The sequence below is a fragment of the Mytilus californianus genome, unplaced genomic scaffold (assembly GCF_021869535.1).
Source record: "Mytilus californianus isolate M0D057914Y unplaced genomic scaffold, xbMytCali1.0.p SCAF_1, whole genome shotgun sequence".
Taxonomy (NCBI): Eukaryota; Metazoa; Mollusca; class Bivalvia; order Mytilida; family Mytilidae; genus Mytilus; species Mytilus californianus.
Genome location: NW_026262581.1, coordinates 46,520,993 through 46,545,147, shown reverse-complemented (window position 1 = coordinate 46,545,147; position 24,155 = coordinate 46,520,993). Strand labels below are relative to the sequence as shown.

The following is a 24,155-nucleotide window of genomic DNA, read 5'->3' as shown; positions in this document are numbered from 1 at the left end:
CGTTGTCCGTTTATTTTTGATGTATGAGTTTGAATGTCCCTCTGGTATCTTTCGCCCCTCTTCTGTATATTGTTTTATCTTAAATAACGCCGTTAGTTTTCTTGTTAAATTGTGTTATTTTTATTATGTCGGGGTCTTTTATAACTTACTATATAGTATATTTTTTTCTCTTTACTGAATGCCGTACTGTGGCATATAATTGCATACATACACGTCATTTGATCTCTGTTGTATAGTTGTCTAATTGGCAATCATAACATATCTACTGATTTTTACACAGTTATAACATAAAATTTCAGCATTTTACATCATATTTACAAACATATTACATTATTGTTTGAAATATAAAACAAGTATAATATTTTTTTCTTAATATTTTTTAGCCAAAATTGCATTTTATTAATGTGATTAGGTTGGAAATATATGATAGTTGTTCTGTACATTATTATTCTTATTTTTGATAAATGAATCAAGATGTTTATGATGTAAGGATGCATCAAGTAGGTTGTATCCGTATAGCACCTCCTTATTTGCACATTGCGTTTTTAGAGATAATATACCGCTTTGAGGAAAAATGTATCATAGTTATATCATTGGATCAAAGTTCAATTTTCTTTGTTTTTGTTTTTATAGCTATCTGCAATCAGCATATCATCAGTTTCGCCCGGGTTTCCTTTAATTCAGCTATAGGAAACAGCTGCTTTACATAAATCCGTACACCAACACATAAAACCTTAAGATAGTTATCATTATTTTCTAAGTACGGGGCTAGTGTAGCTTAATATAAACATAGGCTTTCGACAAAATGATCCGTTTTCAATCTAACGAAAGTAAACAAGGAAATGTTTATTTCTATATAAAACAGATCCAAGTTCTTCCGTTATACAAAAGGTCAACTTATATTTTTTTTAGAAAGTTTTGTTGATATCAATATTCCAATTGAATGGCTGTTAATTATAAAAAGGGCTTCAAATTTATGAAAATGAAAAGTTTGACACAAAAATAACTGTTATTTCAGATGAAGATGATAATCAACAAGATTATGAGGAAATTGCCGAATATGTTGATAAGCCGTCAGAAGAAAAAAAGGATCAAAACAAATATACAAATTGGAATGAACGTGGTACGAGCAAATCTAGAAATTCACACAAGAAAAAGTTTGGGAACGACAGAAATGAAAACACAAAAGACATCGACTTACAACTACCTACAAAACAAAAACTGGTCGATGTGAAAGAAGTAAGCAGAAAATGGAGAACAGCATGTGCAGTATCTGCCTTTGTATGTGTTGGGTTAATGTCAGCTCTTGGTGTACTATTGTGGTTAGTGCTATCAACAAAGGGTAAGAAATTTGATTTTATGAAAAATGAAAGCAAAGAATGTTTTTTATATGCGTGCCAAAAAAAAAAAAATCACAGAATAACAACTAATACCAATTACCCTTAACTCAACCAAACTACGTTTTAAATGTGAGGTAAACAAACAAAAAAAGGTCTAGGGGAGACAATTGTTTTTATCTGGTCAACTCTTAGTTGATGAATAAGGATCTATGTCTCTATGATATTTTTCATTACTTATGTACTATCTCTTTTGTTATTCTTACATAATAAAATATGGTTAAACTGTAATTTAAAAGGAAATGATCACATGTTTTGGGTTCATGGATTGTTGTTGGCTATTTTGTTTTGTGTATTTAGTGTTTGAGCCATAGAAAGCATTGTTAAATTATTATGATTTTTTTCTTTCATGTGAAACATAATTGCCCTTTAGCACTGAGTACTAAAATGTAACAATTGCAGATGTTACTTTATTTATAGCGTCTCCGTGTGAGTATGTACAGTGTCTTCATGATGGGAATTGTTCTGTTTCCGGAGACAAAGCAATCTGCAACTGCCATACTGGTTTTAATGGATTAAAATGTGAAGGTACAAGTTTATTATCTTTTTATTTTAAATCTTGTTAATATCGGAAGTTGGATAATGGAAGTTGATATAAGACATTTCCGTAATTATATTTCGTCAAATGCGCATACAGCAGTCTTTCGAAAATAAATTATCAATTCGTTTTATTATTTTTTTTTTAAATCATTATCATATAATTAAATTGTTATTACGAATTGTGGAATTCCGTAATACGAATTAAACGCAAAATAACAAATTATTTTGGACTCCTAGTTATATTGTGGTTGTTCTATAAATGACTTAATCTGTAAGCATGAGTATGTTCTACTTTAATTTGACGCTTCTTGTGTTTTGGGAACCAAATCTTATTCGATAAGTTAATTTCCATGTGCCTATGTAATTTAATGACACATTTATTTTAGACAAATAACGCCTAGCCTTTTGAAAAAAAAGAAGGTTTATGACGTGCTTACACTAAATTTGTTTGATGTATACTGATTGATACTTTAGTCTATGAAAACATGATTGATTCATTAGTTGTTATTGGTTTTGAACAAGCTTTCAATAACTTTGAGTACTCAGTGGTACCTTGTGTCATGTGTCCTAATACTTATTGTTTTGGGGTTTCGTGAAAATCTGATTGGTAAAGCTATTTTCAACTGATGGCTTCAGTTTGTTTCTATGTTGGGCTGTTACACCTGTCTTAGGTACGGGAAACAAGCGCTTATATGTGCATGTTTCAAGCCAGGAACTAGTAATTCAGTGTGTGATGTTGGTTGTTGTCTGTCATATTTAATGTTTGGTTCATTGTTTTGTCATACTGACCATTGGTTTTTTTCCGTTTCAATTGTCTCAAATTGTGTCATCTCAGGGGCCTTTTATAGCTGACGATACGTGGGTTTTGCTCATTGTTGAATGGCGTAATGTGCATAAATCCACATCTTTTATTTTATAAAAGTTTTTGCTTACAACTACGCAATTTGTTCTCTCGTAGATAGTTTTCTCGTTTTGCAAAAGAAGTGGGAGGTTTAGCTTACATTAAAACCAGGTTTAACCCACCATTTCTTTTGTCCGGAAAAATGCCTGTACCAAATCAGGAATATGACAGTTGGTTTACATTCGTTTCATTGGTTGATAAAGTCTAACGTTTGATTTTATGGGACTTCCCCGATTGAACTAACCTTGGCGTGCTGTATTTTTGTAATTACTTTATTATTGCAATCATAATCATCCTTTTATTGTATATAAATTGTTTTTGGTTTTGTTTGATCTACTACAATGTAAAAAAAAAGGCTCAGAGGAATTACCAAAATATGGGACAGTACAACATATACTGTTTACATTCTTCTACAATCTTCTCTGGTTTGGTCGTAAATGTGCAAATTGACTACTGTTGTTCGTGGTCATCATTTGGAATTCAAATTTGTATATTACATTGGTACGCAGTTGGTTTTGTATTTTCAACTACCATGACTTTGCGAACGTCGTCTTCGTCTGTCCTGTTATTTTTGAAAAAAAATATTCTCCATAAGAAACCACAAAACAAAATGTTTTGAAATTTGGCAGAAATGATGCATTGCGATTACACTGCAAATGTTTGTCATTATATTGTTGGCTTGTCACAACTGTTTGAAATAAAACATAAGAGAAAAACAGCAGTTTAAGCTTCATATTTCAAAATTAAACACAAATTCGAAAATCTCTTTTGTAGCAAATGAAGCACTTTTGGCTATTGCCTTGAAATCGATAACAGATACAGAGATACGTTAAAAAAAAAAGTTTGATGGCATTATACGACATTTAAGTTAAAATACATGGTAAATTTCTTTTAAAATACATGTACCGTGGTTTTTTTTACAGGTACACCATGTGTTAATTATAGCTGTGCCAATGGTGGAACGTGTTTTCTTCATGAATTTCAGCCAAAATGTGCATGTAAAAATGGATTTACTGGTGCCAGTTGTACAAGTTAGTATATGAGTATTCTGGATTTGAAAGAATAGCTTTCCTATACTATTATGCTTTTTTTCAGGCCAAACACAGCAATGAATAATGAATATGTTTTAGTTAAGAGGTTATTGTAGTAGCAACCACAGGAGAATGTAGTGACAAACACCTACCTCCCGTGCAAACACTGAGAATTGGATCTATTAATGTTTTGCATGTTCTCTGCGCGGACGACGTTACTGATTATAAGCTCAAGATAAAAAATTCATGAAAAAAGTAATAATGAAGAGGAAAACACTAGATAAAAACAAAATTACAATAGGAATAAACTTCTCACGTACAAACTTCAATTCATTTCTATATGCTGTTCTTTGGAACACGCCGATTCTCCGTATATATAAACAGCTTTAAATTATATAGTATACAGCATGTTCAAACTTTTATATTGCTTCTAAGGGAATGGGAGTCAAAAATATTTCCCCCACTTTATGTTCCTCCTTTGCATTTCCTGCAAGATTAGGAGTCGGACTATTGATGTATGGATTTACTGGATATCAATGGTTCCGAAAGAAGATCCTGAATTTATCTTTTCCTTTAAGTTTAGTCCAATGAAGTCGTCAATTGATTTTACAAGATTGTTTACTTACATGTTCGATGATTTTTAACACATAAGAAAATATGAGAAAAGGGTAGGCAGATTTCGTCTTCCCTCAAAGTGAGATTGTGTTAACAGTTGCAAATATATAATATTTGTTTAATTGAGAAAATAAGTAGAACAGATTAAAATGAAAAGAGGGGGCGCGGGGATTATACCCAAAGTATATCTGTGCATGTTTATACATCTCCGTTGTAGAAGAACTTACAAATCATGCAACAATTGTAGTTGAGTTGGGCGTTTTCCTAAGAATTGTTTTATTGTTTTGGCTGCATTGATAATGGTAAAGAAAAAGGATAAATCAGCAATTTCAGTTTTATTTCACCCGCTGTATTCCTTTTGTGCATGCACACGGTTTTGTTCTGGAGTCTGTTCTATAGACATTTAGCATCTCATTGTCCCAAATTTTCTTCAGGACATCTTTAAATATAAAACACGATCTGTTATTCTCGAAACGTGGATTTTGCCATATGCCATTCTGTTAAAATGGAACATTTGCGCATGCGCAAACGGATTGCCGAAAAGAGAGAGATTTTTACCTATTCTTCCGGCTTGCCAGAAATATATAGACACTGCGTTAAATTAAGGGGTTATCAAATTCATAAACATTGTCTTATATATTTGAATTCCGATTTGAAGTTTAAATTCATCAAAATCAAAACATGCCATGACCTTGTTTAAAAACTAGATAAAAGAATTTACAACAAAAACAACCATTAATTGATGTAATGTTATTTTAAAGGAATGAAGCACCATCATGACATTTTCAAAATATTTCAATAATGTATACTTTTCTCATTTAAACAACAGTCATGGCCCGTTGAACAGCAAAATGACTATTCTGTGAGAATTAATTACAGCAACTGGATTTCTTTTATAATCATGCTTTATTTAACCACGAAAAGATAGTTCAAAACTACTTAAATGTTGTATATTTTTCTTTTCTAGTAACACCATGTTCAAGATCACCATGTGAACACGCTGGGACTTGTTCGGTGATCGGTTCGAGTTTTTCTTGTGCATGTTTAAACGGATTTACAGGATTACAATGCGAAAGTAAGAAATAATACCCTCATTTTACGTGCGTATTTATAATCAATATAAACATTAATATAATCACTATTTTCATTGCATACGGATAATGGAGATGCCATTAAGACAGCAACAAAAAAACGGCCGAATCGAGTACTGGACTATTGATTCCAAAAATAATTTCCATCCCTAACGCAGCAGAATTAAGTCAGAATTAGGATTATTTTTCCAATGCGTCGTATAGGATAAACCTTTAAAACATTTTTGAGATTAAATAATATAATGTTCATTGCTTCAAATCTACAGTTTAGAATTATTTACTCTTTTCGTTTTCGAGCATACATCTACGTGTATACTTCTGGAATCGTTCCTTGAAACCCTCATAGACATATTTTCAAAAGAAGTATACTGTTGACCCACCGTACGATCACGGCAGACATTTGTTGCCTTGCAAAAATCAAACGTCGAATTAGAAATCACAACATGGTTTAAATAAAGGCAACAGTAATATACCGCTGTTCAATAGTCATAAATTAATTGAGAGAAAACAAATCCGGGTTACAAACTAAAACCGAGGGAAACACATCAACTATAAGAGGAAAACAACGGAACAACAGAAACACTGAAGTGCAACAAAAACAAACGCCAACATACATAGAAACGAACTATTTGATAACAACTGCCATATTCCTGACTTGGATCAGGACATTTTAAGAAAAAAAATTAAAAAGAGACAAAAAGCCACACAATATTTCACAAAACATTACATAGAACCATAAAGATCAAGCCATACGATCCTCAATAACAACTGAGGTGAATAAGAGTAAGAACCAAGGGGTTGCTCTAATAAAGCCATCCGTTGTTTTGCTTGTGAAAAAAAAGTCTGTGACAAGTTGAAAAGCTAGTTTCATGGCTGTGTCACATATATTGAGTAATGACAGAATCCGGAGGCAAAGATGTCAATGACCTTAGATATATTTGCTATTATATATAGATCCGTTTGGTCAAATAGCTTGTCACGTATTCAAATTATCATATACTTGTAACAAAACATATTTTCGATTTTTTTTTCAAATAAATATACTCATAACTTATTACGAATTAAATTCATAATAACCAATCGAATTTGCAGTTGTTATAAAGAACTAAACCAGTAATTATTACATTTAAAAGGCACCATCAGATCTTCAAGGGTTTTTGTATGTTTTCACATTCTTTTAACTTAACATTTGGTTTTTGTATCAGGTACTCCATGCGTTCGCTATAGCTGTTTCAATGGTGGGACGTGTTTTCTTGATAAATTTCAGCCAAATTGTGCATGCAAAAATGGATTTACTGGTGACCATTGTAAATGTAAGTTTATGAAATAGAGCAATCTTTTTTTTATAGTAATAATCGAAAACAAAAAAAGTATACTCATATAAGCATGTCCGTTGTCTATCAGCTTTGCATTCCAAGTTTCAATTAAGAAGTTTCGGAAAGGACAAGAGTTAAATATTCAACCGTTGTTATAAAGTTAAGAGGTTTTCCTGTACAAGTATTTATCGTATGTTTTAATGCGCGTTTCTTTATTCTAATGATTGAGATCAAAAGAGGGGAGGGTTAAGATCTAACCATCTAGTTTAACCGTTTTCATGCGCCTGTCTAAATAACATTAACGGTACCTATTTTACTGCACCAGTCAAAAGTCGAACACTTAAAACAAATATTGAAGTGCTGATTAAACCAATAAGGACCTTGTTTAAAAACTAGATAAAAGAATTTACAACAAAAACAACCATTAATTGATGTAATGTTATTTTAAAGGAATGAAGCACCATCATGACATTTTCAAAATATTTCAATAATGTATACTTTTCTCATTTAAACAACAGTCATGGCCCGTTGAACAGCAAAATGACTATTCTGTGAGAATTAATTACAGCAACCGGATTTCTTTTATAATCATGCTTTATTTAACCACGAAAAGATAGTTCAAAACTACTTAAATGTTGTATATTTTTCTTTTCTAGTAACACCATGTTCAAGATCACCATGTGAACACGCTGGGACTTGTTCGGTGATCGGTGCGAGTTTTTCTTGTGCATGTTTAAACGGATTTACAGGATTACAATGCGAAAGTAAGAAATAATACCCTCATTTTACGTGCGTATTTATAATCAATATAAACATTAATATAATCACTATTTTCATTGCATACGGATAATGGAGATGCCATTAAGACAGCAACAAAACAACGGCCGAATCGAGTACTGGACTATTGATTCCAAAAATAATTTCCATCCCTAACGCAGCAAAATTAAGTCAGAATTAGGATTATTTTTCCAATGCGTCGTATAGGATAAACCTTTAAAACATTTTTGAGATTAAATAATATAATGTTCATTGCTTCAAATCTACAGTTTAGAATTATTTACTCTTTTCGTTTTCGAGCATACATCTACGTGTATACTTCTGGAATCGTTCCTTGAAACCCTCATAGACATATTTTCAAAAGAAGTATACTGTTGACCCACCGTACGATCACGGCAGACACTTGTTGCCTTGCAAAAATCAAACGTCGAATTAGAAATCACAACATGGTTTAAATAAAGGCAACAGTAATATACCGCTGTTCAATAGTCATAAATTAATTGAGAGAAAACAAATCCGGGTTACAAACTAAAACCGAGGGAAACACATCAACTATAAGAGGAAAACAACGGAACAACAGAAACACTGAAGTGCAACAAAAACAAACGCCAACATACATAGAAACGAACTATTTGATAACAACTGCCATATTCCTGACTTGGATCAGGACATTTTAAGAAAAAAAATTAAAAAGAGACAAAAAGCCACACAATATTTCACAAAACATTACATAGAACCATAAAGATCAAGCCATACGATCCTCAATAACAACTGAGGTGAATAAGAGTAAGAACCAAGGGGTTGCTCTAATAACGCCATCCGTTGTTTTGCTTGTGAAAAAAAAGTCTGTGACAAGTTGAAAAGCTAGTTTCGTGGCTGAGTCACATATATTGAGTAATGACAGAATCCGGAGGCAAAGATGTCAATGACCTTAGAAATATTTGCTATTATATATAGATCCGTTTGGTCAAATAGCTTGTCACGTATTCAAATTATCATATACTTGTAACAAAACATATTTTCGATTTTTTTTTCAAATAAATATACTCATAACTTATTACGAATTAAATTCATAATAACCAATCGAATTTGCAGTTGTTATAAAGAACTAAACCAGTAATTATAACATCTAAAAGGCACCATCAGATCTTCAAGGGTTTTTGTATGTTTTCACATTCTTTTAACTTAACATTTGGTTTTTGTATCAGGTACTCCATGCGTTCGCTATAGCTGTTTCAATGGTGGGACGTGTTTTCTTGATAAATTTCAGCCAAATTGTGCATGCAAAAATGGATTTACTGGTGACCATTGTAAATGTAAGTTTATGAAATAGAGCAATCTTTTTTATAGTAATAATCGAAAACAAAAAAAGTATACTCACATAAGCATGTCCGTTGTCTATCAGCTTTGCATTCCAAGTTTCAATTAAGAAGTTTCGGAAAGGACAAGAGTTAAATATTCAACCGTTGTTATAAAGTTAAGAGGTTTTCCTGTACAAGTATTTATCGTATGTTTTAATGCGCGTTTCTTTATTCTAATGATTGAGATCAAATGAGGGGAGGGTTAAGATCTAACCATCTAGTTTAACCGTTTTCATGCGCCTGTCTAAATAACATTAACGGTACCTATTTTACTGCACCAGTCAAAAGTCGAACACTTAAAACAAATATTGAAGTGCTGATTAAACCAATAAGGACCTTGTTTAAAAACTAGATAAAAGAATTTACAACAAAAACAACCATTAATTGATGTAATGTTATTTTAAAGGAATGAAGCACCATCATGACATTTTCAAAATATTTCAATAATGTATACTTTTCTCATTTAAACAACAGTCATGGCCCGTTGAACAGCAAAATGACTATTCTGTGAGAATTAATTACAGCAACTGGATTTCTTTTATAATCATGCTTTATTTAACCACGAAAAGATAGTTCAAAACTACTTAAATGTTGTATATTTTTCTTTTCTAGTAACACCATGTTCAAGATCACCATGTGAACACGCTGGGACTTGTTCGGTGATCGGTTCGAGTTTTTCTTGTGCATGTTCAAACGGATTTACAGGATTACAATGCGAAAGTAAGAAATAATACCCTCATTTTACGTGCGTATTTATAATCAATATAAACATTAATATAATCACTATTTTCATTGCATACGGATAATGGAGATGCCATTAAGACAGCAACAAAAAAACGGCCGAATCGAGTACTGGACTATTGATTCCAAAAATAATTTCCATCCCTAACGCAGCAGAATTAAGTCAGAATTAGGATTATTTTTCCAATGCGTCGTATAGGATAAACCTTTAAAACATTTTTGAGATTAAATAATATAATGTTCATTGCTTCAAATCTACAGTTTAGAATTATTTACTCTTTTCGTTTTCGAGCATACATCTACGTGTATACTTCTGGAATCGTTCCTTGAAACCCTCATAGACATATTTTCAAAAGAAGTATACTGTTGACCCACCGTACGATCACGGCAGACACTTGTTGCCTTGCAAAAATCAAACGTCGAATTAGAAATCACAACATGGTTTAAATAAAGGCAACAGTAATATACCGCTGTTCAATAGTCATAAATTAATTGAGAGAAAACAAATCCGGGTTACAAACTAAAACCGAGGGAAACACATCAACTATAAGAGGAAAACAACGGAACAACAGAAACACTGAAGTGCAACAAAAACAAACGCCAACATACATAGAAACGAACTATTTGATAACAACTGCCATATTCCTGACTTGGATCAGGACATTTTAAGAAAAAAAATTAAAAAGAGACAAAAAGCCACACAATATTTCACAAAACATTACATAGAACCATAAAGATCAAGCCATACGATCCTCAATAACAACTGAGGTGAATAAGAGTAAGAACCAAGGGGTTGCTCTAATAAAGCCATCCGTTGTTTTGCTTGTGAAAAAAAAGTCTGTGACAAGTTGAAAAGCTAGTTTCATGGCTGTGTCACATATATTGAGTAATGACAGAATCCGGAGGCAAAGATGTCAATGACCTTAGATATATTTGCTATTATATATAGATCCGTTTGGTCAAATAGCTTGTCACGTATTCAAATTATCATATACTTGTAACAAAACATATTTTCGATTTTTTTTTCAAATAAATATACTCATAACTTATTACGAATTAAATTCATAATAACCAATCGAATTTGCAGTTGTTATAAAGAACTAAACCAGTAATTATTACATTTAAAAGGCACCATCAGATCTTCAAGGGTTTTTGTATGTTTTCACATTCTTTTAACTTAACATTTGGTTTTTGTATCAGGTACTCCATGCGTTCGCTATAGCTGTTTCAATGGTGGGACGTGTTTTCTTGATAAATTTCAGCCAAATTGTGCATGCAAAAATGGATTTACTGGTGACCATTGTAAATGTAAGTTTATGAAATAGAGCAATCTTTTTTTTATAGTAATAATCGAAAACAAAAAAAGTATACTCATATAAGCATGTCCGTTGTCTATCAGCTTTGCATTCCAAGTTTCAATTAAGAAGTTTCGGAAAGGACAAGAGTTAAATATTCAACCGTTGTTATAAAGTTAAGAGGTTTTCCTGTACAAGTATTTATCGTATGTTTTAATGCGCGTTTCTTTATTCTAATGATTGAGATCAAAAGAGGGGAGGGTTAAGATCTAACCATCTAGTTTAACCGTTTTCATGCGCCTGTCTAAATAACATTAACGGTACCTATTTTACTGCACCAGTCAAAAGTCGAACACTTAAAACAAATATTGAAGTGCTGATTAAACCAATAAGGACCTTGTTTAAAAACTAGATAAAAGAATTTACAACAAAAACAACCATTAATTGATGTAATGTTATTTTAAAGGAATGAAGCACCATCATGACATTTTCAAAATATTTCAATAATGTATACTTTTCTCATTTAAACAACAGTCATGGCCCGTTGAACAGCAAAATGACTATTCTGTGAGAATTAATTACAGCAACTGGATTTCTTTTATAATCATGCTTTATTTAACCACGAAAAGATAGTTCAAAACTACTTAAATGTTGTATATTTTTCTTTTCTAGTAACACCATGTTCAAGATCACCATGTGAACACGCTGGGACTTGTTCGGTGATCGGTTCGAGTTTTTCTTGTGCATGTTTAAACGGATTTACAGGATTACAATGCGAAAGTAAGAAATAATACCCTCATTTTACGTGCGTATTTATAATCAATATAAACATTAATATAATCACTATTTTCATTGCATACGGATAATGGAGATGCCATTAAGACAGCAACAAAAAAACGGCCGAATCGAGTACTGGACTATTGATTCCAAAAATAATTTCCATCCCTAACGCAGCAAAATTAAGTCAGAATTAGGATTATTTTTCCAATGCGTCGTATAGGATAAACCTTTAAAACATTTTTGAGATTAAATAATATAATGTTCATTGCTTCAAATCTACAGTTTAGAATTATTTACTCTTTTCGTTTTCGAGCATACATCTACGTGTATACTTCTGGAATCGTTCCTTGAAACCCTCATAGACATATTTTCAAAAGAAGTATACTGTTGACCCACCGTACGATCACGGCAGACACTTGTTGCCTTGCAAAAATCAAACGTCGAATTAGAAATCACAACATGGTTTAAATAAAGGCAACAGTAATATACCGCTGTTCAATAGTCATAAATTAATTGAGAGAAAACAAATCCGGGTTACAAACTAAAACCGAGGGAAACACATCAACTATAAGAGGAAAACAACGGAACAACAGAAACACTGAAGTGCAACAAAAACAAACGCCAACATACATAGAAACGAACTATTTGATAACAACTGCCATATTCCTGACTTGGATCAGGACATTTTAAGAAAAAAAATTAAAAAAAGACAAAAAGCCACACAATATTTCACAAAACATTACATAGAACCATAAAGATCAAGCCATACGATCCTCAATAACAACTGAGGTGAATAAGAGTAAGAACCAAGGGGTTGCTCTAATAACGCCATCCGTTGTTTTGCTTGTGAAAAAAAAGTCTGTGACAAGTTGAAAAGCTAGTTTCGTGGCTGTGTCACATATATTGAGTAATGACAGAATCCGGAGGCAAAGATGTCAATGACCTTAGATATATTTGCTATTATATATAGATCCGTTTGGTCAAATAGCTTGTCACGTATTCAAATTATCATATACTTGTAACAAAACATATTTTCGATTTTTTTTTCAAATAAATATACTCATAACTTATTACGAATTAAATTCATAATAACCAGTCGAATTTGCAGTTGTTATAAAGAACTAAACCAGTAATTATTACATTTAAAAGGCACCATCAGATCTTCAAGGGTTTTTGTATGTTTTCACATTCTTTTAACTTAACATTTGGTTTTTGTATCAGGTACTCCATGCGTTCGCTATAGCTGTTTCAATGGTGGGACGTGTTTTCTTGATAAATTTCAGCCAAATTGTGCATGCAAAAATGGATTTACTGGTGACCATTGTAAATGTAAGTTTATGAAATAGAGCAATCTTTTTTTATAGTAATAATCGAAAACAAAAAAAGTATACTCATATAAGCATGTCCGTTGTCTATCAGCTTTGCATTCCAAGTTTCAATTAAGAAGTTTCGGAAAGGACAAGAGTTAAATATTCAACCGTTGTTATAAAGTTAAGAGGTTTTCCTGTACAAGTATTTATCGTATGTTTTAATGCGCGTTTCTTTATTCTAATGATTGAGATCAAAAGAGGGGAGGGTTAAGATCTAACCATCTAGTTTAACCGTTTTCATGCGCCTGTCTAAATAACATTAACGGTACCTATTTTACTGCAACAGTCAAAAGTCGAACACTTAAAACAAATATTGAAGTGCTGATTAAACCAATAAGGACCGAAAGTATAGAAAATACCGAAATACTGGCTTAACTGGGCTGATGATACCTTCGGGGACAAACAGTCCTCCAGTAGAGGTATCGACCGAGTGGTAATAATAACATTAACGGTACCAATTTTACTGCACCAGATGCACATTTCGGCAATAAGTCAGGATCCTCGTCAGTTGTCGTATGACATATCTTAATATTGTTCGATATTTGGTTTTAATCGCAGATCTTCATAAGAATAAGGAGATGTGGTATATACGGACAAATATCCATAAAATCATGTACAAAGATGTGAACAATTATAAGCCTTCAACAACGAGCAAAAATCAAATCGTACAGTTAGCCATAAAAGCAAGGCCCTAGTATGACAAAAGGTGTAACAAAACTTCAGGAGAAAACGAATGACTGGATTAATACTGCAACAATAAACGAAAAACAAAGATGAAAGTAAACGACTAGTGGCAACATTTGAATTACAGGTTCATAGCTAGAGATAGGAACATAAAAAAATATTTCGGGAATGAACATGTGTGTAAGGCCTCGAACCTCCCCATTTCAACAAAACATGGGAACAAACTCTTAAACAGCACATAAAACAAATCACAAATCGCAAAAAATAAAACAGCAAAAAGTGAAGTTTAGGAGTACAAGCATTTACTGAATATAAATAAAGGGATATAGTATGATTGCCAATGGGACACCTATCCAACGTAAAGTCGGAAAAAGGCCAATTTAAGTACCATATGTCCTCGTACGGTCTTAAACAATGAGCAAAACCCATACCACACAGTCAGTGAACGCTAGTTCAAACCCATATTGCACCTAATGAATGAACCTTGTTCCTTAAGACTTAAATGTCAATCAGTACACCTCCAACGTATAAATGCGTCATATGTAGTCTGAAAAAACATGACCATGATGACCTTGTGCGATGTTTGTTTCTGCTAAATATCCACTATTATAAAAAGAAGATGTGGTATGATTGCCAATAATACAACTCTCCAATATAGACCAAATGACACAGACATTAACAACTATAGGTCACCGTACGGCCTTCAACAATGAGCAAAGCCCATACCGCATAGTCAGCTATAAAAGGCCCGAAATGACAAATGTTCACAAACAGGTCGAACGAGAAAACTAACGGCCTAATTTATGTACAAAATAATGAACGAAAAACAAATATGTAACACAGAAATAAACGACAACCACTGAATTACAGGTTCCTGACTTGGGACAGGCACATACAGAATGTGGCGGGGTTAAACTATTTTGAAGGCGCCAACCCTTCCCCTTACCCGGGACAGTGGTGTAATAGTACAACATAAGAACAAACTATAAAAATTAGTTGAAAAAGGCCTCACTCATCAGATGGATACAAATATAAATACATCTAACAAAAACACAAAGTGGACATGGACGGGTACTTGTACATCCCAACAACAAAAAGACACTTAGCACAGATCTGAGAGTACTCGCAGTTACTGACAGCTAGTTCAAAGCCAATAACAACTAATGAAAAAATCATTCATCTAAGACTAAACTACTATTAGAACATTAATATAAATAAGAAGATGTGGTATGAGTGCCAATGAGACAACTCTCCATCCAAGTCACAATGTATAAAAAGTTGACAAAAATCCCTGACTTAATAATTTACCAGTCATGCATTGATTACGTTCGTTAAAATCTATGACATCACTACACACACGAGTATAACGATAGAGTTGACGAATTAACTCGGAACGAGGAAAAGTTTTACATATTGTGTAGATACGAGTTTATTGTGGAAGACTAATTGCTGCCCTCTGGATGACTCTTTGGTTATCATTTTTATTGGGTTGCTTTCTTATTTACGTATACCCACCATGAGAATAAGAGAATTGTCTTTAAAGAGGGTTGGCTACTCTTGTTTCAGGCTTTTTGTCAGATATTCAGAATCTTTATCCATGTAGTCCTAATAAAAATGTTGTCAACTAACCCTTTCTTTTCTTTTCATAATTTTATTGTACATTGTTTAAAAAGCCATTTTTGAAAATCTTATAAAATCCTTGTTATTTTTTCATAGTGTTTGAAAGAAAAAAAAAGGTACCAATGTTAAACGTATGAAAAATCTAGAGAGAATCATTTACCACCAACTTTTCAGTTGATTTTATTACAAATACAAGGAGACTAACCTGTCTTTTTTTCTACTTTGTAAGTTCCATTATTTATAAACTATTAATGTATCAAATTCTTTTAAAAAGCTTGTTATTTGGAAACAGAGGAGAAATTGTCCTTAAGTTAATTATTTTAGTTTGAAATTCATCTATATAAAACATAACTAATGAGCTGTCATAACTACCTTATTTGGTTATGAAACTAAAATTTGGAATCTTTGAATGTAGAATTGACAACCAGCATACTGAAAATAACATCTACATGTTCATAAAGGAAAGAGTCACAAGCATTGCATTATTTCAGAAACTTTCAGCTATTTATACGTCTTTTTGAAACAGAAATATCCGTTGCTCAGAATAATTGAAGATTCTGACACCGAAGGTAAAGTAACTTTTCTATGCAACTGAACTACTGCAAATTTATTCAATTTTTGCTATTTTTACCACGACAAGTTCAGATCAACAAGACTCGAAGACTTTAGTATACAAAAGTATGTACTTTATTTGTTACTTTCCAGTTCCGCCAAGAAAACACGCTGGGAATTGTTCGATGAAAGGTTCTAATGTTACTTGTATTTGTTTAAACGGATTTGCAGGATTGCATTGCGAAAGTAAGTAGTAATATCCTCATTTTACATGCATAGTTATAAGCATTATAAGTGATAATTCATAACTATTAAGATAATCGTTATTTTCATTGCATATGAACAAAAGGAGAAGCGGTTTATACCATCAAGACAGCAACCAAAACGACAGAAATACCCGACATATATATAGGAAAACATTAAATCTTCAACAATTATAGACAGGCGCCTATGCAATATATCCACTCTAATGGTTGACTTGGGTTTAGAAATATTGTCGTCCTTAGTCTTCTCCAATCCGATAGTTAAATCATTGCTAACGAATAACATCTGTTTGGCTGTACGGAAGAAAACAGTAACAAGGAAACTCTAAACTTAAAAAGTTAATACGATATTATCGGAGTATTCGAGTACTCGCAAGTATTTGAAACAAGTAATGAACTATTGATTCTAAATATAATTTCCATCGTTTACGCAATCACGTTCGATCAGAATGAGGACGATAATTCCAATGCGTCTTGTAAGGGATGCGTCGTGTAGAGGATGCAACGATTTATGTACGTTCAGAAACTTTTGAAACAATTTTGAAATTAAACGATTAATAATATAACAAATATAAAATTGAAAAAAGAAATGGGGAATATGTCAAAGAGACAACAACCCAACCAAAGAGCAGACAACAGCCGAAGGCCACCAATGGGTCTTCAACTCAGCGAGAAAATCCCGCACCCGGAGGTGGTCCTCAGCTGGCCCCTAAATAAAATTGTGTACTTGTTCAGTGAAAATGGACGTCACACTTAACTCCAAAACATATAAATGAACTAAAATTAAAAAACATACAAGACTAACAAAGGCCAGAGGCTCCTGACTTGGGACATGCGCAAAAATGCGGCGGGGTTAAACATGTTTTGTGAGATCTCAACCCTCCCTGTATACCTCTAGCCAATGTAGAATAAAGAAACACATTGCTTCAAACCGACTTGTTTTAGAATTAATTTCCTTTGTTGGTGTTTCGATTTCCGAGCATACATCTATTTTAATAATTTCGTGGTTTGATCTAGACTCGTTTCTTGATACTCTCATAGACATATTTGCTAAGGAAGCATCAAAAGTCATATTAAAAATCACCATGGTCTGCAAAAAAGGCGAAAAGCCATACAATAGTTCCCTAAACAATACATAGAAACATAAAAATCAAGTCATACGAACCTCGCTAAAGATTCAGGTGAATAAGAGTACGAATTAATAGGTTGCTCTAATAATGCCAATGTCGTATTGATCATGCAAAATAAAAATTCTGTAACAAGTGGTACTCAGTGATAAATCCTGAATAAGGAAAAGTGGTTGGTTATGTGGCTGTGGCTATGACACCGAATCAGTAATGAAAGACCCAGACGACTGCATCTAAATTTTATGATGCGACTTTTATTTTGATTTTCTTCAACGGCAGTATTTAATACATGGCTGTGTCAACCTAAAATGACTTCCTGCAGAAGCATCACTATGCTTCCCAAGTTACGTTTAAAATCCTGGAACAGTAATCTATTTGATGTATCATTCATGATGGCGTCGTGAAGATGACATGATTAAGCATTGAAGTGTCATTTCATGTGCATTGTTTCATTATTAGTACCCCCAAACAATCTAGAATTTTATGGTTATAATTGTTGTATTCATAAGAACAGTACTGTAGTTTTTGGTTTGTTCTACGTCTATTGGACAGGCGTGTCGGTGTCTGTGCTTGTTTTGCACATTGATCTTTGGAAATAAGTAACCCACACAGCATGTTTCTTCTGATTGAGACTACTTGAAGATTAGCCTTATTATAAAAAGGAAATACTGAACACGAACTACAACTTTAAATGACTTGAGAAGGTTTTATATTTATATTTATAATGCAGTATGTTGCCTTGTTATTGGATTGCTAAGAACTTTTTCGCCTACTGATCAAAAGGCATATAGATATAAAAAAGAAGATGTGGTATGATTGCCAATGAGACAACTCTTCACAAGAGACCAAATGACACAGAAGTTAACAACTATAGGTCACCATACGGCCTTCAACAATGAGCAAAGCCCATACCGCATAGTCAGCTATAAAAGGCCCCGAAATAACAAATGTAAAACAATTCAAACGGGAAAACTAACGGCCTAATTTATGTACAAAAAATGAACGAAAAACAAATATGTAACACATTAACAAACGACAACCACTGAATTACAGGCTCCTGACTTGGGACAGACACATACAAACAGAATGTGGCGGGGTTAAACATGTTAGCGGGATCCCAACCCTCCCCCTAACCTTGGACAGTGGTTTTACGGTACAACATAAGAACCAACTATACAAATCACCTGAAAAAGGCTTAACTCATCAGATGGATACAAATAGAAATACATCTAACAAAAACACAGAGTGGACGTGACCGGGTACTTGTATATTTCAACAACAAAAAGACACTAATTAGATATAAGAAGAAATAATTCTAAGACTAAGTACAGATCTGAGAGTACTCGCAGTTACTGACAGCTAGTTCAAAGCCAAAAACAACTAATAAAAAAAGAACCCGTTTCAGAATCATTTGAATCCTGTAAACAATTTGTACTGTAGTTTCAGAGTGGCTATATAAAAGTGAAGTCTGTGCTGGCATTCAAAGGTGGTGTTTAATAAATCAAATGCAAATACGCATACAAAATATAAATATGCAAACACGCATAAAGAAACAATGTTATGTTCAACAATATGTCATATTAAAACTGAACACCACAATCACCTTTAAAGGTAAAAATAATTTTCTGAAAATTAAAAAAAAAAAGGCAAACAACATTTCACTAAAGTTGTAAGTTAAGACATGTCAAGAAAAAACATTTCAACATACATACATATGAAATACTAATAATGATTCCTAATTGGGTGGGCTGGAGGGATAGAAACGTGGTTTCTCTCAAAATTTAGATCAATATTATGTGCTAAACTTATCTCTTTTAAGAAAGATCTAAAGTGGTGAATCTAAAACATAGAGTACGCCCCGAACAAATTAAACAAAATGACTAGCCATTTTAACCAATTTGTACTGTACTTTCAGAGTGGCTATATAAAACTGAAGTCTGTGCTGGCATTCAAAGGTGGTGTTTAATAAATCAAATGCAAATACGCATACAAAATGTAAATATGCAAACACGCATAAAGAAACAATGTTATGTTCAACAATATGTCATATTAAAACTGAACACCACAATCACCAAGGCAACGCAATGCCACGAACAGAAATCAGTAAATAATTGAGGACAAAAATATCATGGAAGTTTATCAGTTGGAAAGTTTGCAAAAAAGTCCCATTCTGCTTGAGATGTAATAAAGTTTGTCAGTAGAGTGTTTGATGTAGCCCCTGTAGCAAGAGGAAGCCCAATTGCCTATTGTACAAATTTCCGAGTCTGTGCATCCAGCAGCTGATGCACAAGTTGCACCGCCTCTACGCAAGCTATGAAACGAGTATTGTGAAGTATCCATTCCGCAACGCACTAAGAGTTTGTGAAGAATTTTGTCTATGTCTGACTTTGAAAAGGCACAGATCTTTCCCTTACTATCACTTAAACCAAAAGCGGTAGTGCAGGCAACATTTTTACCATTCTAGAATAAGCCAGTACCGGACATAGAACACAATCCTCGACTCTTTTAAGAGGAATCTGGTGAATACTTTTGTGTTTTTGACTAGTTTTTGACCACTGTATATCGATAATTAATCCTTCCTCAGTAATTTGAATATCACCTCTGGTTAACTGCTCCTTAGGGTTAAACGTTGTCCTTGAATTGTAATCGAATTGTGATTTTCTAAGCATAGCATAAAAGCTTATCATAATAACAGCCCACAACACAGCATCATGTACACTTGTCATATCTAGGACTTCAAACATACGGTTCAGATGATATGGTTCAAATGGTAATTTTGTATTTGGAACATTAGTATTAAGCTTGTCAATACCTGACAAGGTTAGCCTGAGCGAAGGTGAATTAAATTCCTCGGGATCAAAATTTAACAGAATGGCCCAAGTTTTAACACCTGATAAGTAGTTTCTAACGGATCCACTACTCTTAAAATTATCTGACAAAAAACACACATATCCGCAGAGTGTCTCTTGATGAACAGGAAATGCTGATCTAAAAAACTTTTCACAAAACAAAAGGTATGTATTAAGCTGAGTCCTCAAATTTTTAAAAGTTTCCGGTCTGAAAGCTGCTTTTAAAACTGTTCTTGCTTTCCGACGAAGTGATAGCCATTCATCTGATCCGGTTTCTGAAATTAAATTGAAAAGTCTAACTTAAATAAGTTATCCGACACTTCAATATCTAACATATAATTGTCATCTAAAACAGTCGACAGTTTTGCATAAGGTTTTTCAAGTGATGTCCAACGCGGAAATATATCTGCTGCTCGATTGTTTATTCCTTGAATATGAATCGCTTTGATCAGAATGTTATATTGAGCACAAATTAACCAAATGTTTCTTGCTATGATAAGCATGATTTTATCACGACATCTACCTGTATTAAGTAGAATAACTGAAGATGAACTGTCACAATGCAACACAATACGTTTATTTTGCAGTCTTTTACCCCACACTTTAAAACTGATCAGGACAGCCAGAAGTTCATATGTACTAATATGGTGACCTGACCAAGATGTATGTATATCACAATGAAAGTACTCAGCGATGCAACTATTATAAAAAATACCACCTCTTCCTGATAAAGTCGCATCAGTTTGTATTAATTGATCCGGTTTGGTCCAGATATGCTCTGGAATTGTGGTCTTTCCATTGAACCTTGTCATGAATTTTAAAAACCATTTCAAGTCTTTTTTGGCTTCGCCATTCAAATTAACGTGATGACCTTTGCGTGATACAGTTCTGAGTAGAGCAAGCAAGCGTGCAATGAATAACCTTGCAGATCTAATACAATCAGCTATGTAGGACAATTTTCCAATAATTGATTCAAGCTTTTTTCTTGTGATAGTTTTCTTAGTCAATAATTTCTCAATAACTCCTTTTATTTCACCTAATTTGTCAGTGGGAATAGAAATTGTCATGTTTACAGTGTCAAATTGTTTTCCAAGAAATATCATATTTGTGTCAGGTGCACAACACTTTTGCTCCGCGACCAAGGTCATCAATTAAAGTTTTGAGAATGTGAAAACCATTCCCGGCAAATTCTGTCGTTTCGGCTGAACCTATATCGTCAATGTAATTAACACCATTGTAACCCATGTTTCTGTACATGTACATTATAGCATTTGTGATCCTTTGTGCTGCCATAGCCCCTGTACGCAAGCCGAAGGGAATTTTAGTGTCAAAGTATAACTTGTGATTCCAGACTAGTCCTAACAAATGATAATCATAAGGATCAACTGGTAACCAACGGTAACATCTCTTTATGTCCACTTTGTACAATAGACAGTTGGGACCCTTTTCGTTTATAAGCTGTACTAAGTGATCAGTGGCAGGGTAATGTAATGTGAATGGGTCACCCATGTAAGTATGTTTTGGTATCCCATCATTGACTGAAGTACCTATTGGAAAGGACAAGTCCATAACAGTCCTTCTCTCTATCGTATCTTTTTTGGGAACAGAAGACAAAGGTGAGGTAGCTAAAGGAACTTGAAAAGGGTTGACCTTGAAAGTGCCAACTAGAGCATTATATGATAACTCTTTTTTGATATATTCATCTATGTGCTCTCTAAAAAAACAATGCAGACTTGTGATTTCTAACTTTAGTCTTTGGAAATTCATGTTTACTATAGCCAACAGGCCAACCAAATTCTAAAAATTCTACAATTTTATAGTCATAATAACCATTTAACAATTTTCTCCATATAGGAATGCTCATTGTTGAAGGAACGGGTATTTGTGATCCAAGATAATTCGGAACACCTGATTTAAAAACAATATCATGAAGAACAACAGGATTTTGACACACCTGATTATTATTAATATCATAATTAACATTATTATCTACCTGTGTAAAGTCATTTTCAATATTTCTACATGTATGGTCTACACTATCAATAACAGTACTTTTAAAACATGTATCAACATATGATCCGCTTTGATATTTTGAAGGTGTAATTAACGTTTTTTTTTTAATTAATTTCATTGTCAATTTTATCATGGCTATTAATAACATAACTATGTGTACAAGAATTGTCAGTTTCTGTTGATACATCAATAGTTTTAGCTGAAATACCACATACTTTTCCTAGTCATCTGTGTGCAGGAAAGTCATGTTGCATTACCCTGGAACTGTTTTTTACTTTGACAATCTTTTGTAGCGTGATTCAATATAGTTTTTCGTTTAATCCAGCATGAACTACAGAAATGTTCCTCTAATAAACCAAGAGTATTTTTGTGTAATTCTTTTTTCCTGCATGAGCCTTTGTTGTAAGCTGAACAGTAAAACCTTGGATGTGACTGATGCAAGCGACGTGCTTTGCAAAAGTCAAAATTGTCATTCCATGAAGCACGACCAGTTTCTATTTCTCGAAGTACATCTTTGTGAAATGCAAGCACATCAGATCATATAAATTGTTCACTCTAAAACATAAGCTGTGTCAGATGTTCAGCACGTTTGTCTCTATATTCGGCGGGTTCAATGTTATGTATAATGTAATGTTCTCCTCTGACAAGAGCAGGCATACTTAAGGACATGAATTCGATATCGTCACTCCCAGCAAACTCATGAGGCCATGCAATATGAAAAATAGCCTTATCACTAGATTTGCTAGATGAACCAGATTTTGAAAGGTTTTATTCTTTTTGAGTTTGAACTCAGGATAGTTAAGTGTTTTTAATGTTTGTGTGAAATGAATCTCACCTTCTGATTCTGTATCACTATCTGAATCGCTAGACATGATTAATTTGCTCACTAATCCTTTCTGTTTTTCTGTTATTTTCTGTTTCAAGTCTTCGTCTTTTCTCAAGGATTCTAAATCAATTTTGTTAGTTTGGTCATGTTCTTGTTTCAGGTTCAAGTCCGTTTGCTTAAGTTTCTTTTTCAGAGTTTTGTTCTTTTCAACTAGTTCACTCAATTTAATTTCTTCTAAAAGTTTTCATTCTCTTGCTCTAGAGCTGACAAAGTCTCGTCAAGGCTTTGTTTTGGGGTTTTGGCTACATTGCCCGCAATGAATTCAAGCGCGCCATTTTCACTTCTAGCGGGGGTGGAAGAAAGATTTTCTGAAGACATAGCATTAGCACCCTGTCCCTGATTACGTGTATCAAAAGCAAAGTCATACGAAATGTTATTTGGACATCGGATCCCCGTTGGTCCTCTATGATCAGCAACTTTGATCCCACAAAAGCTACAAATCCTTTGGGACATAAAAACGTGGTTTCTTTCAAAATTTAGATCAATACTATGTGCTAAACTTATCTCTTTTAAGAAAGATCTAAAGTGGTGAATCTAAAACATGGAGTACGCCCCGAACAAATTAAACAAAATGACTAGCCATTTTTAACCAATGACAGTGTATACAATGTAACTAACAATATATTTTTGGGGAAAGACTAATTTTCAGTGCATTTTCTGATCATTTAACATTTAGATATTCATTTTTGGCAGAGACATTTGGTTATTTTTACTGACTTGTTTAAAAAAAATCTCCAGTAGTTTATTTCAAGAACATTTGTCGTGTATATTCTAGACCATACGTGTGTTGTTTTGTTTTATAAAAAGCACTAGATATACGTAACATTTTATAAATAACGCATAGCTGAGAGGGTGATAGAGCAGATTGCTACCCCGAGAAAACATTATCAACTGAGGCGAGGTCAAAGTTTACAATGTCTTTTCGAGGGGTAACAATCTGCTTTAT

At 33.3% G+C, this 24,155-nt stretch overlaps 1 protein-coding gene across 30 annotated transcripts in view; it reads left to right on the top strand.

Moving 5' to 3' along the window:
- Positions 1–1,143: 1,143 nt before the first annotated feature.
- LOC127704232 (fibropellin-3-like) overlaps positions 1,144–24,155 on the top strand; it is a 103,024-nt gene continuing 80,012 nt past the window's right edge. For 12 of the 30 annotated variants that reach the window (XM_052208290.1, XM_052208273.1, XM_052208338.1 and 9 more), the window contains exons 1-3: positions 1,144–1,342; positions 1,818–1,925; positions 3,762–3,869. In XM_052208290.1, coding sequence (XP_052064250.1) covers positions 1,297–1,342; positions 1,818–1,925; positions 3,762–3,869 — 262 coding nt within the window. In that variant the 5' untranslated portion in view covers positions 1,144–1,296. Of the gene's footprint in view, positions 1,343–1,817; positions 1,926–3,761; positions 3,870–5,451; positions 5,560–6,780; positions 6,889–8,876; positions 8,985–10,970; positions 11,079–11,737; positions 11,846–13,066; positions 13,175–16,224; positions 16,318–24,155 lie in introns of all 30 variants that reach the window. The other 18 variants (XM_052208219.1, XM_052208318.1, XM_052208374.1 and 15 more) reach the window with 11 other exon arrangements.